Source organism: Hippocampus bargibanti, linkage group LG04, assembly GCF_051943395.1.
Source record: "Hippocampus bargibanti isolate YZ-2025 linkage group LG04, ASM5194339v1, whole genome shotgun sequence".
In the NCBI taxonomy this organism is placed as follows: Eukaryota; Metazoa; Chordata; class Actinopteri; order Syngnathiformes; family Syngnathidae; genus Hippocampus; species Hippocampus bargibanti.
In genome coordinates, this window is record NC_142737.1 from 19,603,396 (window position 1) to 19,626,761 (window position 23,366).

The window sequence follows — 23,366 nt, forward strand, 5'->3', positions numbered from 1 at the left end:
GATCACAGAATGAGGCTCAGTAATTAGCATAAACATACAAAGTGTTACATAAAAGATAGATTAACAGATGTAATTATACTGCACAAATATGCTGCTTTTTAAAAAAGAAAGCTGAACTAAAATTATCAGTTGTTGGCAGATGAAAATGCAGAAAATTACAGCATTTTTCGAAGCTACAGAAAATATGAGGTCAATTCAGCACAAGGCCATGGATGACACAGACCCCAAGGGCTCAATTCCACACAAATTGGATCCATACACAGAGAACCCACGTCAAGGAAGCTTCCACCTCCACTTTGTTACATGCAAATATAAACACTAAAAATACAACCACGGCCAAGATAATTCCGAATTCCGTTCTAGTGAGAAGATGCATTTTCCGTAATTGCAGCAACCATTTCCACATGGCATGGTGGACTTTAACACTGCTCATGTCCGACAGAACTCCATTTATTTCAGATACCGGACTGTACAACAAAACCATTTAAACTAAGCACTTGCATCGTTCAATACCTTCTCCACTGTAATATCCAATTATGGATAATTGAGAAGATAATTAGTACCAAAATTAGAACTAACATTCTGGTGGAAAGGTACATAATGTACTTACAAAGTAGTTTGCACAGATTAAGTTTCTGATTCTGATTCAACGAATGATTCTCATACCAAAAACATAAACACAATACGTTAAATATTAAATAGGTTCAGAAGCAACGAGGTTCATTGATCAAATCTGAATCAGGTCTCGCCTTGGATGTGTGTGTGTTGATATTTTGCATCGGGGCAAAATCAAACTATAGGTGTAATTATATCGGTAAGTGTGGGAACCTGGCTTCAGTCCGTGTGTTTCTTTGCTGGATGTTAAATGGGATCAGCAACAAATGTATAGAATAAGTCATATTAAAAAGACTGGTTCACAGAATGGATTCCTGAGGGGCACCATGTTATCTTAAGTGAAGAAGACAATAACCCAGCCTGACCTTTTATAAAAATGGGTGCAAGCTTGAAACCAGGCTCATGCATGGTATCATCTTCCAAATGCATACATTTCAGTTCATTCAATACACTTGTATAAAGATTTTGTGCAAATACGGTAGATTATTTTGTACAGCCAACGTGATTCAATAACCCTGCAATTTGCTGCTCTTGTACACTTTTGTACACATTTTTGCCCCACAGACTTCTAACTTTTAAATTAAAATGTCTTCAGTTCTGGTGAAAGTAAGGTGTAGCAAAACAGAACAATGTGTAGCTTTTTTTCTCTGAACACTAGAGACTACAAGGGGAAATGTAAGATAATTTTCTTCCTTGCGTTTAATTTACATATTAAGTGCCTATCACTCGGAGATGAGAATTAATTTTCAATACTATTCTATATCAAAACTGCTCGTATCGTTATACCAGGAAAAAAAACCTCAAATTATGTTAATGGATTTTAAATCACTTGCAGTATTTAATGGCCACAGTGTCCAAAATGGTCTTTTGTGGTATTTTCCTCCATTTCAGTTCCTAACATCTGTCCAGAATCTGCTCATTGAAGACATTGTGTGACCAATAACCTGATAGAGTAATAAGGACTATGTCAACAATGCCAACAATTAAGTCGATTGTTGAAGTTGTCATTCGGGCGGCCCTAAATCGAGTGGTTAGCACGCCGACTTCACAGTGCAGAGGTTGTGGGTTCGATTCCAGCACCGGCATCTTTGCATGTTCCTCCCTGGCCTGCGTGGGTTTTCTCAGAGTACTCCGGTTTCTTCCCACATTCCAAAATCATGTACATATAGCGCACTCAAAATTGTCCCGACATGTGAGTGCAAGCACGGATGTTTTTTCATGTCTGTGTGCACTGCGATGGGATGGTAACTGGTTCAGGATGACTTCCCCCCTTCTAAAAAAAGCTGTAATAGGCTCCAGCCCTGCGACCCTGGTGAGGCTAAAGCGTTTTGGAAATGAAAGAAAAGCTTGGCATTCATTGTATTTAGTCATTTATTTATTCATTGAAGCAATGATGCCCCATGCTCATATCCCCCTGCTCTAGCCATCTGCCTGGCTGTGATTTATACATGCAAGTGAGTCATAAATTCAAGTGTCATGGCTAACACGTGTAAAGACCATAATCTACAAGTTCGGACGCATTTCACCTCAAATGCGACCGCTGGCAAGCTCATCACTGGACCCGCTACAGTTTGCCTACCAGCCCAGCATCGGTGTGGAGGATGCCATCATCAACCTCCTCCATACGGCGTTGCTGCACCTGGAGAATGCTGGGAGCACGGTGAGGATCACGTTCTTTGATTTCTCCAGTGCCTTCAACACCATCCAGCCAAATCTACTGGGGGACAAGCTGCGGCATGCCGGAGTCGACCATCACCTCACATCCTGGATTACAGTTTACCTCACAAACAGGCCACAGTACGTGAGGGTAAAGAACTGTGAGTCGGACAGGCTTCTCTGCAGCACCGGAGTGCCGCAGGGAACAGTCCTGGCTCCATTTCTCTACACCTCGGACTTCAACTACAACACCCCAACCTGCCACCTTCAGAAGTTCTCTGACGACTCAGCTATTGCCGGCCTCATTACAGAGGGAGACGATAGGGAGTACAGGGGACTGACAAAGGACTTTGTGGACTGGTGCCAGCAGAATCACCTCCAGATCAACACCGGGAAAACCAAGGAGCTGGTGGTGGACTTCTGCAGGAAACAATCCTCACCTGCACCATTGAACATCCAGGGTTCGGACATTGAGAGGGTGACCTCTTACAAGTACCTGGGTGTTACTCTTAACAATAAACTGGACTGGACAACAAACACGGATGCCCTAATCAAAAAGGGACAGAGTCGCCTCTTCCTACTCAGGAAACTGAGGTCTTTTGGAGTTCAGGGGTCACTCCTAAAGACTTTCTATGACTCTGTGGTGGCATCAGCCATCCACTATGGCATTGTCTGCTGGTCAGGCAGCATCACCACCCGGGACAGAAAAAGACTGGAGCGCCTTGTCAAGCGGGCCAGTTCTGTCGTGGGCTGCTCGCTGGACTCTCTGGAGGAGGTGGGCAACAGACGGACGCTAGCTAAACTAAAAGCTATGATGGACAGCCCACCCCCTCCTGCCAACCCTGACAGCACTGGGTAGCTCCTTTAGCCAGAGACTATTACACCCGCGCTGCAAGAAGGAGAGGTACCGCCGCTTGTTCCTACCGACTGCTGTCAGGCTTCACAATTCTCAATGATCACATGTGAAAAAAAGAAAAAAAAACTTGTAAATATGGGTTGTTGCAATATATCAAAATGCATTTCTTGATTCTGCACTATGTACAGTTTTTTTTTTCTCTTATGGAACGGTTTTGCACATTTACATTTGCACAGTATACAGTTGACATTTTTGTTTTGTTATGCTTAGAATATCTTGTTTTCTATCCTTTCACCCCACCCCAACCCCATCCCTTTTCAATTGCTGCTGTGGACTGCAAATTTCCCCATTGTGGGACGAATAAAGGTATTCTGATTCTGATTCTGAAATCCTTAATGCGATGCAAATGTACATTTCATGGCAGCACGGTGGTGAAAGAAAAGGGAGGCATCTTGTGGCTGATGTCATGTTTTTTTTTGTTTGTTTCAGCACCACCTGAAGAGTGGGGTGTCACCCTACAGCGGTGCACCTGTGTCTGATATTATTTAAGGACTCTGGCCTCTTGTCTCCTTTGTCAGATTATTGCTCTTTTTTGCTGCTGTTGCCCAAGTGATATTTTCTAAAACTTCTGTTGTCACTCTCCTCATTATATTTGTTTTTGTTTTGGTTTTTTTGGGGGGTTGTGAGCATATAATAAATTTGTTCCTGGTTTCATGTAATTGAACTATCCTCTTTTCATTTTAGATATTTCCCGGTGATCATTCTTTGCTTGTAATCATTTTCTGTTATCATTTGTTTTTTGTGGCTTTTTGTCGCCAGCAATTTTGGCTGACTACTCTTTTGTTATCACCATTTATATGAACCTGCATTTTTTTCGGGATCCACACTCCATTCGGCCTCAGTTCAGACCTTATGTCAGATGGTGCGTTATTCCATTATTCCATTCTTGACATAAGGGACGGTTGTGTTTTGAAACTAATGTAGCACACACAGATTATGTTGTGTACATACAACATAATGTCATGTTAGGGCACTATATATTCCTGTGTCTATTATTGATTATTAAGGTATTAGTCAGTGAACGATATGGCTGTATGCACCAAGACAAAGTCGGAAATAGGACTACAGTTGTACCTTGTTTAACGTAGGGGGTTACGTTCCAAAAATAATCTGTGATAAATCAAACCAATAAAGTTAATTCACTCATTCACTCCCTCTGCCCGTCTCACAACGATGGGGTGCAGAGCTTTCAGCCGCTCCGCTCCTAAACTCTGGAACTCACTTCCACCCAACATCCGCAACATTGACTCCCTTCCTACTTTCAAATCTCACCTGAAAACCCACCTGTTTAAACTTGCTTTCATGGTCTAATTTATTATGCTGTTTTATTATCTATTGTTTTATGCATGATTTTACTGTTTTGTGTGTTGTCTTTGTTGTAAAGTGTCCTTGAGTGTTCAGAAAGGCGCTTGTAAATTAAATGTATTATTATTATTATTATTATTATTATTATTATTCATCATTCATCATCATTCTGACAAACAACCATTTGCTCTCACACTCACACCAAGGGACAATTTCAAGAGTTCAATCAGCCTGCCATGCATGTTTTTGGAATGTGGGCGGAAACCGAAGGACCTGGAAAAGACCCACACGAGCCCGCAGAGGTCATGCAAACTCCACAGAGGACCAGGATTTGAACTCATGAACTCTGCACTGTGAAGTCGGCACCACAGTGTACTGACTGAAAACAAAGATTACACCAAAGATTTATGTGCGTGTGCGTATGCGTGTGCGTGTGTGTTGGACTACACCAGGGACCTCCTCAAACGAGCCAACATCAACATTACGTAGCTCGAAACTTTGGCCTCAAACCGACAAACGTGGCAGACCACTTGTACCAGCATGGTCTCTGAAATACATCAAATCCACATAGACAGACAATTAGAGAGACGCATTCAACGGCACCAGCGGGCGGCTGGCACCCTCCTGCCATCCGGCCTCCCATGTTCCATCTGCGGACATTTCTGTGGCTCAAGGATTGGGCTCTATGCCCATGAGAGGTGACCCCCCCCCCCCCTCCTCCCCAACAATCCCTCCCTGGGAGCAAGCGTCATCATCACCTATGATGGACAGCTAGTAGTAGTGTGTGTGTGTGTGTGTGTGTGTGTGTGTGTGTGTGTGTGTGTGTGTGTGTGTGTGTGTGTGTGTGTGTGTGCGTGTGCATGTGCGTGTGCGTGTGTGTGTTTTCGTGTGTGATTGTGTGTGTGTGTTCGTGTGTGATTGTGTGTGTGTCTGTGCGGTGTGCATGCGAATGTGTGTGCGTGTGCGTGCGTGCGTGTGTGTGTGTGTGTGTGTGTGTGTGTGTGTGTGTGTGTGTGTGTGTGTTTAATCCGCATACTCCATTATTAAATAGAATTGCAAATTCAACACAATACAAATGATTTTTGAAACAATGTAAAATCACAAATGAAAACAGAAATGTTACATTCTGCAGTGTTTGTGTTTAATATATTCTATATAGGCTTTGTGGGGCTCGAGGGCAAAGGATGATCATCATTCTTGCCTCAAAAAAGTATAATGATTTTTAATATGCTGAAGATAACCCTGCCCTAAAATAGGACATTCATCCTCTCCATTGAAGACTCTTCACTGGTCTTCAGCTTTTAGTGCTTTTTAATGCTTCAAGATAGCAAAAATGTTATGTAATCCGCTTTTAAATACATGTACAGGCTTGGTCTCCTAAATGATGTCATTTATCCCCTGTGGATAAACCTGCATAATAATACAAATACAGTGAGGTGTTTGCAATTAAAAGCAGCTCATACTTAACATTCGAACAATCAGTCTGAAGACAGAACACTCAAATGCAGTCACTTTATCATGACTAAGCCTATTAACTGAGCATTGAGTCAATCAGATTAAATTCAGCTTGACACCTCAGTAGAAAGACAGCACACTTTGCATATAAAAAGCCAAAGACCGCAAGATTTTGAAGGATAGTGATTTAATGATGCGAACGCATGTACAGAAGGAACCAGGAGGCAAAGTTGTACAAAATGAATTTGAGGCTGAAATTGGAGAACAACAGTATGGGAGAGATATGAGATGAGAAATGCTTATCAAAATAAAACTAGCAACAGCAGTAAACGTGGTTTCAAAAAATAAACACTTGCACTTTACTCTCTTTACTGCTTTTTGTGTGTGAGTCTGCTAACTTCACAAATCTTGTACTTCTTTGTAGACTGTAACAAATTATCATTCTTTCAGGAAAAAATGTCTGAAGTCCTGGAAACAAACAATTGGAACAGCACTTTATGAGATGATGATACTCTCCACAATTTGTCTAACGCTTAAGGTAAATAATTCCAGTATTCAATTAGAATTTAGGTTTAACTATGTTCTACTCAGGCATGCTTTTATTTTAGTATACTAAATGGAAACACAAAGTCCTTTAATTTTGTTACAATTCTGTCAAATATGTTAATCAACGATCGAACATTTTGACATTTGGCAGAAGGCCTGATTGATTGGCTGCAGTAATCCAGGGATGGCCGGCTAACAATGTCTGTCACAGAGCTGTGTAGTACACAGGCGACAACGATGTTGTGAATGCAGACATCAAAGTATCCACGCGCGGGTGATTAAGTTTCCTAATGAACTCATATGCAAAGACATGCTTATCACTGAGGCCCACACCGGCCTGTGCGTATCTGTCACTTTCAGATGACCAATCTGTGCCCGCTATGTGAGATGCTGCCAAATAAAAACCTCACAGCAATTCCCATCGGTGGGAGCTTGCTCGTTTAGAAAAGGTTGGTAATTATGTGAACCAAAGGATGTCTGGCAATGTAGTGTGGCTCAGTAAGCTAATCTGTGTCGTTTTTACCTTTTCTTGAATTCTTCGGGTAACGTTTCCTCTTTTAAAGTGAAGAAATCTTTGGCAATGCAAAAAGAGAGCCACACAACTGCAAGCACAACACTGCGGCGTCTCCTCTGAGTTTGTTCGACCGATATTTTCTAAACCAGTATGATTAAAATCACCTTCAGGCATGACACTAATGGACATCATCTGTTCAATCACACATTAATTATCCAGATAATTTTGACTCCTCTGTGCCCTCCAATTACCCCCACAAGAAGCTGTCTTCGGAGCATAACCCCACAACCTATTATTTCATTGGAAATTTTTGAATTATTTGAGAAGATAAGCGGCAACAGCACCACTATGTTACGCTGCAGTTATTGAGTCAACATTTTCAACCAAACTCACGTGCATAGTGAACTCCAGTGTAAGAACAATGTCAAAAACTCGCTTCATATTGACGATTACCTCAGGTTTGATCAACACAATCAAAATAATATTCTATCAGAGCAATTAAGCTCTGATCAAATAAGCAATTCATAGCACTAAAAAAGTCATTGCTTACCTGAGAGTGAATGTCTTCACATCAGAAAAAACTGACACTGTGACATAGGCTGAGACAGTTTCTCTCTGACTGACGGGTGTAGCGGGCACCAAAACCATAAAGTTATGATCCAGTCTGTGTTCAGCCAATTTGAGTGGAATGGTAGTCTGGTAGAGCCTCACACCGCCGATCCTTCTTAACGGTGTGGAAGTATAGGAACCAAAGTGCCCTTCCCGATTTGAGCGGAGGAAATTTTCTTTCTTGGCCTCCTCTGAATGACACTCTCCACTCTCTGTGGATTGCATGATGTAGTAGAGCTCTACTGGGGTTCCTTCAGATGCTTCCAGTTTCTTTTGGCGTCCTGGCACAACACTTGGGGGGCTGAACCAGCTGGCCAAGGGTTCCAGTTCAGCCACGCAAAGCCCCAGCTCCCCTTTCAGCTGGCAAGTCCCGTGCACCTCTTGGGTCTCATGAAACGCAAACATGTGCACACAAGGAAGCTTGTTAATGGCACTGTAGTCATCCCAGTCCCTGCCTGCAATGTAAAATAGAACCTGAACTTTGGGCCTGGCCAGGCGGATCTGGGTATTCATGATAAAAGTCTGAACCTTCCAATTAACTGTAAAGAGTGAAGTGGCCGGAAAGGAGCCTGGGTTCTGGAGTAGTTCAATGGGGACCAGTTGCTCCACTGAAAGTGGTCCATAGCTGGAGTTGACTGAGGGCAAACTCCTGGCCTGGTAGATGAAGAAAGACTCTGTGCGTGACATCAGGCTGGAGTTCCTCATGAAGTCTTGGTTGCTTTCCTTTAGCAAGAATGCCAAGTCAGTGTTGAGCAACTGGTAGGTGACCGGTAGATACGTGGGGATCGAAGAATATCTTAGCGAGCCCTCTGTGACTCGGCTGTTGGCAACTGCGGGAGACAAGGAAGTGGCATGTTAAGGCTGACATGAGTCTCCAGCTGAAACTTTAATACTGTACGCTTAATTTAAAAAAACAGAAACAGCAAAATACATCAAATGAAATAAAAATTGAATTCTACTTAATTATTGACCTTATTCTACTATATCTACTTTAGATGTTTATAAATCTATTGAACGTCATGCTTGAAAAACATTCATCAGAAAAGATAAAATTGACCTTCATGTACTTTTGAAGTCCAATTTGCAATTTACACTTTTACACCACTGCCTCATTTTTTACCACATTATTTATTTGCACTGATCACTCGTTGTAATTGTATGTTGTACTTTGGTACGCAGCCTGGACCCAAATGTAGTGCCGTTCCAACTTCAAGAATCACCTCATTGTTTCAGATCCAGGCTGCCTTTGAGGGGAAAATGAGCTTGGAGCGACAGAGTAACAAACAATCTGCAAGATAGAGTTGTTTGTTGACAAGAAGAATTGATGTAGGTGTTAAGTTACATGGATAACAAATGTGCAGCAAGTGCAAAACCAGATGGGAACAAATGCTTGTCTCAGCGTCCCAGGGTGACATCACTACGTTTATGTCTGAGCTTTCAAGTCAAAAGAAAGCAAGCCAAAGGAAAAGGCTCCTGGTATCTAGCCCTCTGTGTTTTTCTGTATTTTAATGTCCTCGGAGCAGACACCTACTGTCAGTACAGAAACAAATAGGAATGGAGTTCAGAATATGAACAGGGTTCATATTCTGAACTCCATTCTCCACATTGTCTGACATTATTTGATGAACATTGTGTCGCAAACACAAATGGTGGAGAGTCTAATTTTTACACAAAATAAAAGTTTTTTCAGCATGTTATCAGAAAAAAATCATGATCAAAGCAGTAATGAAATGCTTCGAGGCGTGGACTGTATTTTAAACTCTGCGGGGCGGATGTGATAATACAGTAAAGTCTCGTTATATCGATATCGGATATATCGATAGTCCCAGTTATATCGATACTATTTCTATGCACGCACGGAGAAAATTACATGCAAACCGGGTCGGATATATCGATAGTCCCGGTTTTATCGATATTTTTTCGGGCTCCCTTGAATATCGATATAACGAGACTACTGTAGTTTGATAGTAATGACACCAGCAAGGAGAAAAATGATCCAGATAAGATGAATCACCCTCCAACCTACTTCAAATGACAGCACAGTGGTAAATAGGGGTGATTCTCAAGAAACAAGTGTGGAACTTATTCAAGGATATAATACTGTGGCGAAACTGCTGAGCCTACCTATTTTGAAGCAACACCTATTTTGAAGTAACTGTATGTTGTGTGAAAACACAATTCATTCAATGTTGTCCAGAGAAGACGAGGAATATATATATATATATATATATATATATATATATATATATATATATATATATATATATATATATATATATATATATATATATATATATATATATATATATATATATATATATATATACACAGCAGTGTCTGAAAACTAATGACAAAAACTTAGCGGACAACCGGGCAGACAACTCTTAAAAGTTGCCTGCCCGGCCATAAAGTTGCCTGCCCCATTTTTCACAACTTGAAACACATTAAGACAACTAATCGCAAAAAAAAAACATTGTTGCTAAGTGTATTGTAGGTGTTCAAATACCTGACATGTTTCGGCGGAAGTACGCCGAAACATGTCAGGTATTTGAACACCTACAATACACTGTCTGTAAGAAAATAATCTATTTTAAATTAGATATCAAGTCGACAGGATGAATTTAATACAACTATTGTTGCTAAGTGTAAAGGATTTTTTAAATTAAGGAAGTACCTACCACAAATGCTCCCTTGCTTAATTTATGATAAATATCCCTTGCTGAAGATTTTGCTGCAGTTGTCGTTTGTCGACATGATGCACAATGCAATGTTTGTGTTGCATTGTCTGCTCAAAGCTACGTGGCCTCCTCTTTCTGAGCGGCTTTCAAAACTCTCAAGTACACTTTTCAGTCACGGTATATCCGAAGCACGAAACAGGCTTCTGATTCTGATTGGTTGACTGATTGATTGGCTGCAGTGCCGAGTATTGCCAAACAAACGGCAACCAATCAGAAGCCTGTTTCGTGCTTCGGACTATGCTGTGACTGAAAAGTGTACTTGAAAGTTTTGAAGCTTAGAAAGAGGAGTCCACGTGGCTTGAAGTGGTTTCCTTGTAGCTTTTGTTTTATTGAATAAAACAAACGTTTCATTTGAAAATATATTTTTTTTTTCTTGAAGAAGTTGTCAGCCACCTGGGCCGAGACGTTTTGAAAGTTGTATACCCGACGTCAAAGTTGTACGCCCCGGGCCTCCGGGCAGACGTTATTTCAAACACTGTTTATATATATCTAAAACAATTCCATTGAAGTACAAAGCTGTACTATACGTATTTAGTGCAGTTAATAAATGAAAAAAAAAACATTTAATCTACTCAAAATGATTTGTAATGCATGCCTCATTTGTACAAAAATGCTCTGCAGAGTGCTTTGTTACAGCTGCAGCTGTAGCATTAAAATAAACAAACACATAAATAAATAATGAAATGGAGAATTGTAGGTGTAAATCCTGTTTTGACATGCAGCCATTTCAGTGGATAGCATAGCAAATAGTACATGTGATTGGAGGTAAATTGGAAGCCAATTTACCGCTCGTATGAGCAAACCTTGTTCAGGAAAAGATATGAAAAATGTCGGTGAGCCAACTAAAGCGACGAGAAAAGAATATTACTTGAAAATATCTGGTAGATTCAGAAAAAAAACTATGAATATATTACTTTGGTGTTATATTGGTGTGGGGTGTGAATAGCTATGCCTGTAAGCATGAAGTCACACTTGTCGACATTCGGCATTTTCATTCACTAACAAGGCAAATCTTAAAACAGCCCACTTTGCAAACAGGACATGGATTTGCATTGTTATTGTCTTACAACAGGGCACCACTGTTCAGTCATTTATCCAACCGGTATTAGTGAGGATGAACAATAAACATTTGAATATCCATCCATCTGTCCATTTTACAGACCGCTTTATCCCCATGAGGTTCACGGGGGGTCTGGAGCCTATGCCAGCTGTCTTCAGGCACTCGGCGGGGGACACCATGAGTTGGTTGCCAGCCAATCGCAGGGAACACAGAGACAAACAACCATTCACTCTCACACTCACACCGAGGGACAATTTTTGAGTGTTCAATCAGCCTGCAATGCATGTTTTTGGAATGTCAGAGGAAACCGGAGTATCAGGAGAACGCCCACACAGGCCCGGGGAGAACATGCAAACTCTACACAGGGAGGCCGGACCGGGTCTTGAACTTACGTCTTCTGCACTGTGAAGTTGCCGTGCTAACCACTTGACTACCGGACTGCCCCAAAATTTGAATATGAAACATGAAACATAATACAGAACCACAATATGATGACTCGTGACTTGTTCCTCATCAAAAAAATTGAATGCACCGAAGATGCATGTGGGGTCCGGAGCATTCAAAGGTGCAATATTCATGGTATTCGTTGGAGAAACTGTTCATTTCATGATACATATCAAGAGACACCACAATTGATATCAATATTTCTGTCCCATCCCAGTGAATCACATTTTCAATGAATAAGGGCTATTGGATTTGTGACTTGCTTATTTGTGGCCTGAGATTGGCTGGTAACCGTTTCAGGGTGTCCCCCGCCTACTGCGCAAAGATTGCTGGCATAGACTCCAACATACCTCACGACCCTTGTGAGGATAAGCGGATCAGACAATGGATGGATGGATTTTTTATGATGAATCAAGAAGAATAAATGCTTCTTTCCTTCAGATATCATTTGGCGATGACTTATGCTTTTGAGTAGGCGAGAATTTCAAGAAAAGAGGAGTATGTGGAGAAAAAAAAACAATACATGACTGAGTATTGCGTTACCAGTATTCTTTGACGGCCTCCATAGAAAACAAACCATTCAGGCAGAAAGAAGTCTGCTGGGTCCGCCTGGCTAAGTATAAGGCATCAAGGGGGAAGGCAACACCAGAGAAGTTTTGAATGGGGAGTTTGCTTCCTAATGTTTGACATGAAGAGAATTAAATCTGCACTTAACGTGCTCAACGTATAACCTAAATGAGGTTGTGTGTGTGAGTGTGTGTGTGTGTGTGTGTGTGTGTGTGTGTGTGTGTGTGTGTGTGTGTGTGTGTGTGTGTGTGTGTGTGTGTGTGTGTGTGTGTGCGTGCGCGTGTGTGTGTGTATGTGTATGTGTGTGTGTGTGCGTGTGTGTGTATGTGTGTGTGTGTGTGTGTGTGTGCGTGTGCGTGTGTGTGTGTGCGTGTGTGTGTGTGTGTGTGTGTGTGTATGTGTGTGCGTGTGTGTGTGAGTCTGTGTGTAGTGTTGGCAGGCCGAAACTGGAACCGGAGGAGGTTTGTGGCTTTGCCTCTAATGGATGGTCACATGTAAGACCCGAAGAGCTAATAAAGAGTAATGGGCGTTTGCCTTCTCTTGGGGGAAGGAAGAGCTATTTTGAGTTCATGAGAGAAAGCATCAACTCGGGGATTAAAGAATATCGACCGATGAAGGGTAAATACCGCAACACTGAGCCATTGGCCTGTTTTGGGGAAAACTGGATGAAAAAAGAGGAACAGTGAAATCGCATCACAGTTGCTCTGGTCAGTGGGGGTGTCATTAAAGGTTTTCTGAGAAGGGCCTCCAGGTGCTGTGATATGTCTGGAACAGAGTTATCACAACAGTGGACGGCAGAGTCAAAGGGAAAAGCTCAGCGTATCCTGAAAACAACACGTCCTTTGAGCCATTCCATGTATGTGGCTGTCGGCCAGAGGCCTGCAAGTATTTGGCTTCCATGGTTGAAACAAGCAAATATCTGTGTACCAATCAGTATTCTTGGGGCTACACCACACACTAAAACATAAACTCAGCCCTGGAATGGATCTATTCACACAAGCTTTGATTGGAGAATGCTATTGTAAATCAGGATGTATAAACAGATAAATCAAGCATCAGACTTTCAAAACCCTTAACACAGTCTTTGTACAAGACTCTTTATTAAATTCACTAACTTTATATGTTGAGTGTGCGTGTGTAAATGTGTGTGAAGCAAAGACACGATTGGGGAAATTTCATGATTGATATCACCTGCGAAACGAGCTGATCATGTGATACCTGGAAATTGTGAAGCTTTTTTAAGCGCATGCGCAGAATAATGTTTTGTCAAGTTCCCAGACCAATGATTGACACTGCTGTGCATCATTTTTCTCATGAGTACTTTCAATCGCTACGAAAAGTTACAATTTTGGTGACTGTTAAAACGCTAAGACTGCTGCCAGAAGGACTAGCGCAACAGGTTATGGGCCCAGTACCACAGGCCAGAGATGGTTTACACTTTTGTTCGATGACGATGAGAAAAACTACGAGCTCTGTTAGACGATGTTCCTGGCGCACATGGAGTTGTGAGGCCTCAAAGACGTTATTTTGGGCGTCCCGAACATTGAGGAAGACAGCGAAGAAGCTCTCGCCGAAGACAAGGCTAAGAATGGAGAGGCATATGCAGAGTTGGTGCAATGTCTGGACAATAAGTGCCTATCGCTGGTCATGAGAGACGCAAAACGTGACAGGAGAAGCGCACTGGAGATTTTCTGTGAGCATTATGCTGGAAAGGACAAACCACGGTTGGTGAGTTTGTATAACAAACTTTCCTCACTCCGAAAAGGCAGCTCTGAGCCAGTCACAGACTACGTTATCCGAGTAGAGGCTGCATTCACCTCATTAAGAAGAGCAGAAGAGCACATTAGCGACGGGCTTCAGATAGCCATGGTGCTAAAAGGGCTTCCTGACTCTTACTAACCGTTCGTTTTGCACGTCACCCAATCTAATGACAGAATGACTTCCGGCGAATTCAAAACTAAGGCATCAGATTATCATTCATCATGTTGATGATTCTCATAGCCTTTTCTGGATGGAACTGTTCAATAAAAGCCTGCACATCAACTCCTGGATGGCCTGCTTCTGCTTGTCCTCTTGAAGGCAAATCAAATCGTCTGTGTTGGGGACCTCATTATGGTCAGCAACAAGCTCCTCGATGTCATCTGCATCCACTTCGAGTCCCGTAGGTGCTGGCAGAGATTGTATTACAACAAAAGGCGCGAGTCCGATGATTCCACGGACGCGGAATAAAACGTGACAAAAGAAGGCGGGCGGGGCGATCCGTCCAGCACATTCGCGATCCTGGAAAGCACCAAACTTACGCCATCGCTGCTAACAATTACCTCGGCGAAGCAAACTCTTGAACTTGCCAGCACAAGACAGCGAGGCGCGAGGCATCATAATCATGTCACTAGTGAGGTGACAGCGACTCGTTGAAATGTCTCAGTATCAGTGATGAGGGTATCAACACGCACACCACGCACATTCGCGATCCCGGAAAGCACCACACTTACGCGATCGCGGCTAACAATCACCTCCGGCAAAGCAAACTGTTGGACTTGCCAGCACAAGACACAGCGAGGAGTGATACGTCGTAATCATGTCACTGCTGAGGTGACAGCGACTCGTTGAAATGAAATGAAATTGTCTGAAATGAAATGAAAGTGTCTTCTTCGGCTGGCGGAGGTCGCGAGCGGCGGGCCCGTCCCAGCTGTCGACTCGCATGTGACAATTTCTGTGTCATTAGTCACGTGAAAGCATCGACTAAATAACACCTTTGTCTAAAGCTTTTAGGCGAAGAATGGTTGCAATGGTGAACAGTACCGTGGTGAACGGTCTTGTAGAATGGCCGTAGAAAGTTATTCTCAGGGAAGTGACACACAGCGTGAGAGATGTGTCCGGCTGAGATTCACATAACAGCCGCGGTGTGCACATGTGATGCCACAAACGCACACCTCGTTCATGTTTCTCAATGATCTCCTCCTTCTCCTCGACGGTGATTATTAGGGGATCATCTTGCATTCATTTCCTAATAGTAAAATTATCTGCAAAGAGCTCCTCGGAGGCGATCAACGTGTTAATTCAGAAAGAGGGGGTGTGGGAAGCTGCACCGGCTGGAGTGCTGTTCGGAGCGCTGTTCAGTCATGTGGTTACGCCGAAGATCACTCCGCCAGAGACCGATATTTCCTGTTAAAAAGGTTAAATCTGGGGTTAGGAGAGTGGTGCATGATTTGCGACAGATAAATAAATCCATACAGTCACGTGCTCCGTGTATACCAGACCATGACACATTATTGAACTATTTAAAACCTGACAAAAAATGGTTTACAGTAATTGTTTTGAGCAATGCTTTTTTTCTTCATTCCGTTACACAAGAATTCACGTCATCGGTTCGGATTTACAATGAATGGAAAGAAATATTCATATACAAGATTGTCACAAGGGTTTACAGATAGCCCCAGAATTTTTTCACGGGAAATGTCTTCATATATTGCTGATTTTGCCTGAGACTTCTCAAATTCTTTTATACGTTGACGACATCTTAATTGCTTCACCGACTGAAGACGAGAACAAGACTGTATCAATAACTTTGTTCCAATATCTAGAGAGTACGAGTAACAAAGCTTCTTTGGACAAGTTACAGTTTTGCCAAAAAGAAGTTGTTTTCCGAGGACATCTTTTGTCAGGACGAGGACGAGAGCTGATGACCAAAAGAAAACAGGCAATTTTGCAGGTCCACAGACCCAAGACGAAAAAGCAGATGATGACATTTTTGGGACTATATAATTACTGCAGAACTTGGATTCCACATTATTGACAAGTCACCCAACCATTATTGACACTCATATACCAAGACGAAATGTCACTGAAACACCCTATTCAGTGGACTGAAGAAGGCAACGCAGCCTTTACAGAATTGAAACATTTGATAGCTAATACGAGTGTTTTGGCCTTGCCTGACTATGACAAGCCTTTTGTTCAGACAGTTGACTGCAAAGACAGATACATTCAGTCTTGTTTCAAAGATATGGACAAAAACTGAGACCAGTTGCATTTTATTCTAAAAGACTGGATCCAGTGGCTGCAGCTCTTCCAGCGTGTGTGCTGCAGCGTTGGCTGTTCAGTCGTCAGCTGAACTTGTGCTTTTCCATCCCACAACGCTGATGGTACCACAGTCGGTTGACTTATTACAGGGACAAAAATGACTTTCTTGTCACCAGCACGACATTTGTCTGTCTTGACCACTCTGCTGGAACAATCGTGCCTCGACTGGGATCACCACCTTATCGTGGTGAGGCACTTTGCGCGTCGTTGCGAAGATGGGATGGAGCAACATTGTCCTTCGGCAGCATCCTGTGCGTCTGAGCAGCCCTATTCAGGGTCCGCACTGCTCACCCCTTATAGGGGAAGGGTCTAGAAAAGGTGACCTAAACATTGCTTGTTCCACCACACCTGGGTGGCCCACCGCAGCCACCAAGGCATCCCCCCTCTGCGGTCGAAAACGAAATATAAATAAATTAATGACTATGAACCTGGCTTCCTGGGATGTTCGCACCCTCCTCGATGCTCGAGACGGGATGGAGAGACCTCGAAGACGAACTGCCCTCATCGCACATGAGCTCAGGAGGTACAACATCGATATTGGCGCACTCAGTGAGACTCGGTTCTCAGGCGAGGATTCACTCACAGAAGTTGGTGAGGGCTACACCTTCTTCTGGAAGGGTCTCCCAGAGAATGAGCGAAGACTCCATGGAGTTGGCTTTGCTGTGAAAAGCAGCTTACTCAGTAACATCCCTGAGTCCCCCCAAGGCATCAGTGAACGGCTTATGACCTGGCGTATTCCCCTGGTAAAAGGTCGCTTCGCAACTTTAATCAGCGCCTATGCTCCCACCTTGAATGCTGACGATAACACCAAAGATGCCTTCTACGAGTCCCTGGATGCTACCATATCCAAAATCCCTGCCTCTGATAAACTTGTTCTGATGGGTGACTTCAATGCCCGAGTAGGTACTGATGCCAGGCTCTGGAAACAAGTAATCGGAAGACACGGGACGGGGAAAATAAACAGCAATGGCCTCCGACTCCTCACTCTGTGCTCTGAGCATCAGTTGATTGTAACTAACACCATCTTTCAACTGAAAAAGAAATACATCACATCATGGATGCACTCCAGGTCCAAACATTGGCACTTACTGGACTACATCATCACAAGGCAATGAGACCAAAATGACGTCTGCATTACACGGGCCATGCGTGGGGCTGAATGCTGGACTGATCATCGACTGATCAAGTCCAGGCTCAAGCTGAGAATTCGACCTCCTCACAAGAAACAGCAACCCCAAAGGCGTCTTAACACCAGGGCCCTGGAGTCCCCAGAGTGTGCAGCCAGCTACCGCAACAAGCTGGCAGATGGACTTGCCTGCCTGGACAAGGACACCAGTAACGGTGACCTTGATATTGAAAGCAGGTGGAAAAAAATTGAGGACAACAATTCATCAAGCTGCCTCTGAGACCATCGGCTTCACTCGGAAACGTCATCAAGACTGGTTCGATAACAGCTCAGCTGCCATACAGGAGCTTCTGGAAGCCAAGCGCAAAGCCCATACCACACTTCTCTCCAACCCTCATTCTCCACTTCTCCTCTCTCACTACAAGGCCATCCGTGGTGAAACACAGAAACAGCTGAGGATGATGGAGAACAAGTGGTGGCTCAGCAAGGCCCAAGAAATCCAGAGGCATGCAGACAACAACAACACCCACGCCTTCTATGATGCTGTAAAATCCCTGCACGGCCCACGAAGACAACACATTGTCCCAGTTAAATCTGCAGACGGTTCTGTACTACTGAAGGACAAACAGCTAATACTTGAGCGCTGGGCAGAGCACTTTGACTCCCTGCTCAACCAAGTAAACCCTTCAGACACATCTGTCCTTGACTCCCTCCCAGAGCTTACATCAGTTCCCTCCCTTGATGAACCTCCTCAGTTCACAGAGGTCCTCTCTGCAATCCGAAGCCTTAAAAACAACCAAAGCCCTGGCCCTGATGGACTTCCAGCTGAGGTCTTCAAAAGCGGCGGTTACCTCCTGACACGGAAGCTTTACCACCTCATCTGCAACATCTAGCAAAACAGGACACTTCCTCAGGAATGGAAAGACAGCAACATTGTTACCATTTATAAAAGGAAGGGGGACAAGTCAGTCTGTGGCAACAGCCGTGGCATCTCCCTACTTTCTGTTGCTGGCAAGATTCTTGCAAAAGTAATGCTGTTCCGTCTTGCATCGCACATTACCGAAGACATCCTCCCAGAGACACAATGCGGTTTCAGGAACGATCGAAGCACTCTGGACATGATCTTCGCTGCGCGCCAAGTTCAGGAGAAATGCAAGGAACAAAACAAGGACCTCTATATCACCTTCATCGACCTTACAAAGGCATTTGACACAGTTAACCGTGACATTCTCTGGACCATACTGCAGAAAATTGGCGTTCCCTCCAAATTTCTCGGCATCCTAAAACAGTTCCACAGCGGCATGCAAGCAACTGTACTTGTTGGTGGCCAGGCCCCTGCTATATTCAACCTGTTCCTGATGGCAGCTACGCTGCTCTTCCATAAGTCCATCCAGGAAGGTGGCAGCGTACAAATCCAATTCCGCCTGGATGGTAGCCTGTTCAACATCAGACGCCTACAGGCCAAGACCAAGACCCTGATCAGCGACATCCATGAGCTACAGTATGCAGATGATTGTGCTCTGTTGGCCCACAGCCCAGCTGCCATGCAACATGCCCTTGATACCATGTCCTCCGTCTACCGATCACTCGGTCTCGTGATCAATGTAACCAAAACGGAGGTCATGGCAAAAGAGAGTTCTCCTACCCCAGCGTTCACCCTCAGTGGCACACCCCTCAAGGCTGTCCAACAATTCAGCTACCTCGGCAGCATTCTAACACCCTCCTGTCTAATTGACGACGACGTCCAGGCCCGCATCCATCAAGCCTCCAAAGCTTTTGGCAGATTGCGTACTCGTGTGTTCGAAAACAACCACTTAAGAACTCCAACAAAAGTCGCAGTCTACCAAGCAGTGTGTGTGTCCACGCTGCTATATGGCGCAGAAGCCTGGACCATCTATCGACGCCATGTGAGACGCCTTGATGCATTCCACATCAGGTGCCTCCAACGAATCCTTTGCATCACCTGGCAGGATCGTGTCCCACACACCGACATCCTTCAACGCACCGCCTCCACCAGTATCGAGGCTATACTGGCAAAGAGGCAACTCCGGTGGGTTGGACATGTCATCCGGATGCCTAGCTGCCGCTTGCCTCGGCAGGTGCTTTATGGACAACTCCTGTCAGCGAATAGGAAGCCTGGTGGTCCTAAGCTGCGATACAAAGACCAGCTTAAACAGACTCTAAAGAAATGCAACATCAAGCCCAGCGATCTGGAGTCTGCTGCAGCTAACAGGCCACTGTGGCGTTCCTTATGCCACGAAGGGGTGACACAACTTGAAAACAAACGCACCCAGAGGAGGATCGTGCGGCACGAGCAAAGACACCTCTGTGCTGCTTCAGTACCGCCTCGCCAGCCCGTTCCTGGCCTCACATGTCCTGAATGTGGAAGGATTTGTGGCTCCAGAATCGGGCTTCATAGTCACCTACAGTGGCATCGACGCCAGCGCCGATAACCACTGTCCAATACCCCACAAAGCAATGGAAGCGACGTCATCTTCGACTTCGATGGACTGCCAAGAGAGAGAGCTGGAACAACCACACATAACCGTTGAGAGGTGCAATAGCATTAACCCGGCGACACTTGTACCTCTACCTGTTGACGGAGAACCACATTCATGCATTGACAGAATAAATGAGGACTGCAACTATGACCAGACGTGAAAGACACACCCTTACCTGACAGCATCCACCTGTATGTTGACGGCTCTGCATCTAAGTCAGATGCAGGGGATAACCGAGTGGATTATGCTGTTGTGACAGACGTCGAAATTATTGCTGAGGGTTCATTACCGAACACGTATTCAGCACAAGCGGCCGAAATTGTTGCATTGACTGAAGCATGTAAATAGGCAGAAGGAAAGACGGTGACGATTTTTACAGACAACCAATATGCGTTTTCCACTCTTCACCGCTTTGCAGCCCAGTGGAGCCGTAGGGGATTGACCACATCAACCGGGAAGACGGTTAAACATGCTGATTTATTGAGAGGGTTGTTGAGAGCTATCCTACTTCCAAAGAGTGTGGCTGTATGCAAATGTGCAGCCCACACAAGGGCTGAAGACAGGATTAGTTCGGGCAACGCTAGAGCAGATGCTGCCGCCAAAAAGGCTGCTCTTACCGCTTTCAATTTCGTGAGTCAAGAGTCGCGTAAATTAGTGCCCACGTAAGTTTTGAAGGATATGCAAGCGTTTGCCGCAAAATCCGAAAAAGATCTGTGGCTGGCCGATGGCGCTGTATAAAATACAAAACATGTTTCCTATGGTGGCTCGGTTGAGCCATGGTAGGTCACATGTATCAACGGAAGGGATGGTCTTTATAGCAGGGAAGGTATTCCATTTAAGCAGAGGTTTCAACTCGTGCAAAAAAAACTTGTCGGAGTTGTTTGATATGCTGTAAACACAATCCACAAGGTAATATATGACCAAAAAGAGGAAAATTTCCACAGCGGTCACACCCCTTTTAAGTGGTCCACATGGATTTCATTGAACTAAGCACAAGTGGTCCCTATAAATACTGTTTAGGGCTAATTGATTCATTCACCATATGGGTAGAAATTGTGCCTTCAAAAAATAAATGCATTAACTGTAGCAATATCAATATGCAAACATATTATTCCCGTACATGGTGTACCAAGAATAATTTGGAGTGATAATGGGCCACATTTTGTTCATGATGTAATAACCAAATTTTCCGAACACTTCGGTATTACATTAAAGAACCACTGCGCGTACCACCCACAAAGCGCAGGGTTAGTTGAAAGAACGAATGGTACAATTAAAAATTGACTCAGAAAAACCATGGAGAGAACAGGCAAACCATGGCCAGAATGTCTGTTTTTGGTAAAATTATATATGAGAATAACACCCACAAATAACGTCTTAACGCCTTTCGAGATATTGCATGGCAGACATTTCATCCTCCCATTATGGGAAGGTGAGCCCTGGCAAGAGAATAATCAGATTCAGGTGCTCTGTTGACAAAATGGTTGTGTGAAATGTTTACGAGAGGTCCAGTCCGCATGTGTACTGCCACAGTCCTCTTTGTTCCCTTCACAGGAAGAGAGGTTGCGCCCTGGAGACGAGGTGCTGATCAAGTCAATCAAGAGGAAGACCTGGTCTGCACCAAAGTGGGAGGGGCCCTTCGCAGTGCTAATCACAACACCAACTGCAATCTAAATCGCCGAAAGAGCCACGTGGGTTCACCAAAGTCATTGCAAGGTCGTTCACCAACCGGATCCTGAGTAGGTGAAAGACGGGCGGTGCCAAACCCGTACCCACAGAAGAAGCAAGCTTTGATCTTACTCACTAGCTATGAGCTGGGTCAACATTATCTTCCTGTACGGGCTCGTGGTGGCAATCCAGATGCCCCCCACTCCTCCCGTCTACGAAACTCCACTATTCTATCCAGTGACATCAGATAAATGCCCAAACATGGCACATCCTGTGGCCTGCCTGCCTCTACATGCTGCAGGAATAGTTTCGTTGCCCCTTGGCGTCCTAGTGAATAAAGCACGACAAAATGGAAGTGATTATCCCCATGGTTCTTGGTACGCTCGGGGTCAAGTTGGGGAAGGCTTGGACCACTGGTTGGGATTCTGTTGCGGTCCATACCAAGCCTGACACGAAATGGGTTCAAGACAGCTGTGCCCAAGAAGCAGCACGAACTGTCGTCAAGATAGCTAGGGATCCCCCAACTGGCACTATGACAGATATCCAACTTGCTATCATAACCCAAAACGTTGCAGGATGCATGGACTTGAGACTATGTCCAGGGCTTCCTGAACATCACATTGGTTTTCCCGTAACTATATGCATGATGTCATCTGTGGCATCACCAGTCGTGACGTCGCCTTTCCACCATAAACCACACATCAGACTGTCAGCCTGGGTGGAGGCACCTAACAACAGGGCCCAAAGCCCAGGTGTCATGGACGTATTATATCAACCGTTTGCAGGAGAAAAACATGACTGGAATCCGTTATTATCAAACACGTGGTATCGTTATGCTGCACTCATTGGTAAGCAAAATAGAACAAGTAATTGTTTTGTATGCTCTTATATGCCTCATTCGCATGCATTCGCAGGTATTCGGAGAGAGAATGGCTAGAGCTGCATATTTGTTATTATCTTTGCATAAATCCGATCAACATTTTCCGGTCCTTCGTAATGCTTCGAAATGTGAGATTGTTCCAGGCTTAGACACTCTTTCTGAACCAGATAACCAAGTTATGACCGAGAGCAGGTTGCGATTACCATTATGCGTTACAATGTACAGTACAGGTCAAAATTTGGGTTTTATAGATGAGGATAGATGTTTATATGTGCTACCGTTAATGTCACAGTTTTGCCCGTATCTTTGCATCTTTGGTGGTTATGCGGTTGGAAAGTATACTCTTTTATTCCCCCGCGAGTCTACGGTTTGTGTGCACCTGTTACTGTAACCGACAATACTTTCATCATCACCAGTCGTCCAGTACACCATCATGTGAAGAGAACAGTATCGTTTAGGCCCCATGATTCGATCTGGGGAACTGATGTTCCAGGACAATTCAAACCCCATAGCACGGGTAGTAAGGTAATGTTAGCTCTTTTTCCGCAAATTGGAGTGACAAAAAACATGCTACGAATTGAAGCAATTGATTACAAATTTCAAGTGTTCATAAATGCCAGTTTGCAAGTGGATGAAATGCAAAACACAGAAATTTTAGCAATTAGGCAAATGGTACTGCAAAA

The 23,366-nt window shown here is 44.0% G+C and overlaps 1 protein-coding gene across 1 annotated transcript in view; it reads right to left on the reverse strand.

Moving 5' to 3' along the window:
• The window catches only part of LOC148899387 (transmembrane protein 132C), a 146,660-nt gene that overhangs the window by 113,333 nt on the left and 9,961 nt on the right, over positions 1-23,366 (reverse strand). The window contains exon 4 of the mRNA XM_088993871.1: positions 7,558-8,446. Within this exon, the coding sequence (XP_088849997.1) occupies positions 7,558-8,446 (889 nt within the window). The remainder of the gene's footprint in view (positions 1-7,557; positions 8,447-23,366) is intronic.